This window comes from Anneissia japonica, unplaced genomic scaffold, assembly GCF_011630105.1.
Source record: "Anneissia japonica isolate Jap-2015-1 unplaced genomic scaffold, ASM1163010v1 scaffold69_len1423075_cov170, whole genome shotgun sequence".
Classification (NCBI taxonomy): domain Eukaryota; kingdom Metazoa; phylum Echinodermata; class Crinoidea; order Comatulida; family Comatulidae; genus Anneissia; species Anneissia japonica.
In genome coordinates this window covers 186,496-190,883 of record NW_022748202.1, presented here as the reverse complement: position 1 = coordinate 190,883, position 4,388 = coordinate 186,496, and the positions used below count along the sequence as shown (strand labels likewise).

The 4,388-nt window shown below is 31.9% G+C and overlaps 1 protein-coding gene across 1 annotated transcript in view; it reads left to right on the top strand.

Annotated features, from left to right (window-relative positions):
- The window catches only part of LOC117120749, a 125,727-nt gene extending 121,345 nt beyond the window's left edge, over positions 1-4,382 (top strand). The window contains exon 14 of the mRNA XM_033265829.1: positions 1,690-4,382. Within this exon, the coding sequence (XP_033121720.1) occupies positions 1,690-2,484 (795 nt within the window). The 3' untranslated portion in view covers positions 2,485-4,382. The remainder of the gene's footprint in view (positions 1-1,689) is intronic.
- Positions 4,383-4,388: the final 6 nt, after the last annotated feature.

Here is a 4,388-nt window from a genome sequence, read left to right as displayed (position 1 = left end):
ATATACTTTCTCTAGCATCGTTACTCCATTAGCTTGTGCCAATTAACATGTAGTCCATAGGGATTTAATTAGGTCAAAGATGTTAACCCTTGTCCAGGAAGAATAAGTTACTTTACCTTGTGTTGGAGCTCATCTCAATTTGGTATTTCATCAGGAATGACTTTCAGTTAGCCCCCAGCTTCCCATATGCTTCCTGAACTCTTACGGAAAGCAATGCTAATTACTAAAGGGTTACAGCCCTGAGTAAAGCTCAAATTAATAATCAAATGTAATTTATAATTTGGAGGATTTATTTAGTCAGTTACTCAACATACAAAAATATATTAATATGGGGTGACATTCGTGAGAGGCCGCCAGTACCCCATCAAAGAGAGCTCACCTTTACCCCTTCAATCCCCATCCCCGTCAGGGAGAATACCACAAATCGTCTGCGAGAAAAAGAAATTCAATGTAATTTCTACAATTTTGTGGGACTTTGATTACATAAGAATAATACATATTGCAAGAAATAAATTTGACACCATCGTGCTGGGATTCAGTGTTTGTACTCTTTACTGTAATGTTGATTACATAAGCATAAGCCTTGCAAATCCCTAAATTGCTTTTTTGTGAGCAGCCCCACATTGGCAAAGACCTGGCTCCATCCCTGATAGTAATTACTGAAATAGTAGAAATATTCTTTGGCCATAAGCACAAAAAAATGTAACCTTTTGATAAATTATTTGTATGATATCCAACTAAATGATTGATTGATTGATTGAATTGTCAGATATGACATCCTGCATAAAAGGTTAATTTTTTAAATGTCCAGAAAACTCAAATGAATTTTATTGACTAATTACCTTTTTATCTTTTAGTCATTTATTTTTTCCATGTTTTAACTGTTTCCCTTTTTGTTCCTCAGCTTATGTTTTTATATGCCTGTACTGCATGGTAGCATTTTGTGTATGACATTTCAAAACACCTATATTCCAATGATGAAAAATATGAATTCAATTTCGTTACTCAAGACCAATGAATACACATTTTCAGTAATGAATATTCATCTCAAACAATGAATATTCATATCAGTTAAAATATACTGTATTTGTGGTATAAATATATTTGTGGTATCTTTACAATGAATATAGTTATATTTATATTTGTAAATTAACGAACAAATTTCCATTCATTTAGTCAGTGATTGGTTGCCTACATTAAAAAATAATGTTCATAAATATTCATAGTTATGAATATTTATCTTAAAATAATACTCATTATTTCATTTATATGTAAATAATAAATATTTATGATAATTGCTTAGATTCATACAATAACAAATTCTATGATTTTTGTTAAAATAGTTATAAATATTCATTTTTTGTTTTAAAATCTAAAAAAAAAAAAAAACACTCAATAGATATAACAAATAATCAGACACCATATGATACATAAATATATCAAAGTCAAAGGAAATTTGGTATCAGAGGAAATATATGTAATATCAGATTTTTTTGAATTCCATTGGCAAATTACTAGTAACCAACCTCTGACTGATACTCTAAATTTTTGTTGATATTAAAAAACAAAATGTTTTTATGGTGTGAACGAAAAGGAATACTATATATCATTCAGCTTATTGTTTTTGAGAGATAGACAGTTATCAACTAAATTTGAATTGAAATAATAGATTGATTGTTTACATTGTAGGTTATACCAGAAGAGGTTTTGAATCAACGTCCAGAAAATGCATACGCTCATCTTGTACCGGGGATGGGGTCACGCAACTCATCAACTACAAGCGCAGCACAGACTGTTATTGAAATGAATCACTTAGCAATTTCAAAGGGGTCACAGTTCAATGAAAGTAGCGCACAAACTGGAAGTGCGGAGAAGGTATCTCGACACGGTAGTGCATCAAGTGATCATGGGAAATCGTCACACTCGGGAAGCACAGGCAGCGGACATCATTCGCAGCACTCTAGTCCAGCATCTTCTGGGGCAAGTCAGCGAAAACGGTCAGAATACCAGAAACTACCAAGTGACGATCAAGATGATTGTGGACTAAGGCGTCAGGGAGGAAGTACAAGTGTTCGAGAGCATGACTTGTGCGTGTTGAAAGATGATAGCGACAGTGCTTCGGAAAAAGACAGCGAAGCATCAAGCGGATGCGGTGATAGTATAGATATCCCAAATCCGCAGATTCAAGCGTTCAATACATTACGCTCCAGTGATCGTGATAGTGCAGAGTACACTTGGGATGACTATGGGCATATCTCAAGGTTTACATCAAATGGGATGAAAGGGGATTCCCCCTTACATCACCCAATGGGTCGAGGACGGTTGTATGGTACAAGCGGCGCACGTCCCAGCATGAATGTTGTAGCGAACCCAATGAACTGTGGCCTCCAGAACAGTGCTATGGTGGAAAGTTTGAATAACCAAGGCGATGCGTATTATCAACTGAATAATTTAGACATCTCTTCATCCCCAGCGGCTGTATAGCATGTAGGGATATTAACATATTGTAGATAAATACATATTTATGAATTATATAGTAAATTCTCTAGTTTTTAGAGGTTGAAAGGGATATTATGGAAGAGTGTGTGGAGTTTATGAAAGATTTGAAAAGCGAAAAATTTGGTGGTTTTAAATCAGAGTTTTATTTGAAGGAAAGTCAATAGTTTAATAGACTGTTGGCTTTGAAGAAGTACTATGGTGTTGAATACTTGACTATGGAAATAGTCTATTTGAAAGACTTTGGAGGGTTTTAGAGTTATAGACTTAAATTTGGAGATGGTTCATAATGTGCATTGCCTATTATACTTTGAAGAAGGACTACAGTTTTTATTGACTGTAGTAAATAGTATGTGAAATTTTTATTTAAAATCTTCATCATCAGAATTAGATTGAGGTTTTAGTAGTGCAACTTTTAAAAAATAATTTTTAAAATGGTTTTAATTAAAATGACGATGAATGAAGAATGAGTAAAAGTTTGCCAAAAGAGAAATGGTTAAATAAATATTTCAGTTGTTAATAGTTTGTATTTTTCTTGTTGCGTTGCTGTGGCTCGCAGTAGCCATGGCAACTTGACGGATTTCATCTTGCACAGTAGATACAAGTCACTCACATCATTCCCCGAGTCCACTGTGTAGTGTGTGTGTGATGCGTTAAACGTTTTAAAGTTGATCTGTATTTTCTGCATAGTTATACAATGTATATACACAGTTTACCTGTTTGTGATTTCTCAAGAAATATAGATACAGATTTTTAAAAGTTCAGAGATCAGAGTATTAGTGTCAGATTAATGTTAGAGGTCAAAGTATCATGGGTCATTTGATATATTTTCCTTCAGCCCAGTCATTCTTCTTTGTGAGATTATTATGTAGTTATGAAATGCCTATGCTGCTTGGCTGAAAATTAATGACAAGAATTTTGTAACATTTGAACAAATATGGTTGTTATTGAATTTTTGTTGTGTATTATTTTTGTGTATGACCTTTTTATGACCTTCACTATACCTTACTGATGATGACTGTGCAGGCTATGTTAAAATAAAATGAACAAAAAACATAGATTTCCAGAGTGGTATGGAATATATTATTTGGGTATTATATTAAAACATTTTGAAATCTAAGTTGCCGTACTCTAGTTTCTATAGTTTATCAAAGGCTTCAAACTAATTTTCTGTAAAAAATTTGGAAACTTGCCAATAATAAACATAAAAATATTTATTTACTTATTAAAACTATTGTATCCTCTACTCATACATATTTAGTTATGAGAGTTTAGATTTTTATTAAGAACAGCCAAAGATTTCATTTAAAATATTGCTGGTAATAAGATTTAAGAATTAGTTTTAAGAAATTTAAGTATAGTTATATTTGCCACTCTATATAAAAATTTGGTGTACAACTTCTCCAAATCTATGTGTACAATGAATTATTTTAAATGCTGAATATAAATTCGAATTGATTTTAATGGAAAAAATATACTATGTACCTTTGCCAATTTCTAATTTTTTATCCTATAAATGTTATAATATTCAAATATATATTGCCGCAAGAATAATATTTGATACTTTTATGAACATAATATCAGGGTTTTGGCTAACAGTTTTAAGTCAATATCTACTTAATAGCTGTAAAAAGCAATTGACAGAGGTTAGTGCCTATATAGGCATGTTTATTCATGTTTAATCATGCATATTCATATATTTCTGTATAAATTTATAGCGTTTGTACTGGTATCCAACAGTTTGCATTGGTTACTGTAGTTTTTCTTTTCCATGTAAGCATGCCTTTACAGCTGCAACATTCTATATATTATGTATATATAGTATGTACTGTATGTATATACAAATTCAATAATTACATACATTGACATAGCATCATATGAGTGTATAATAT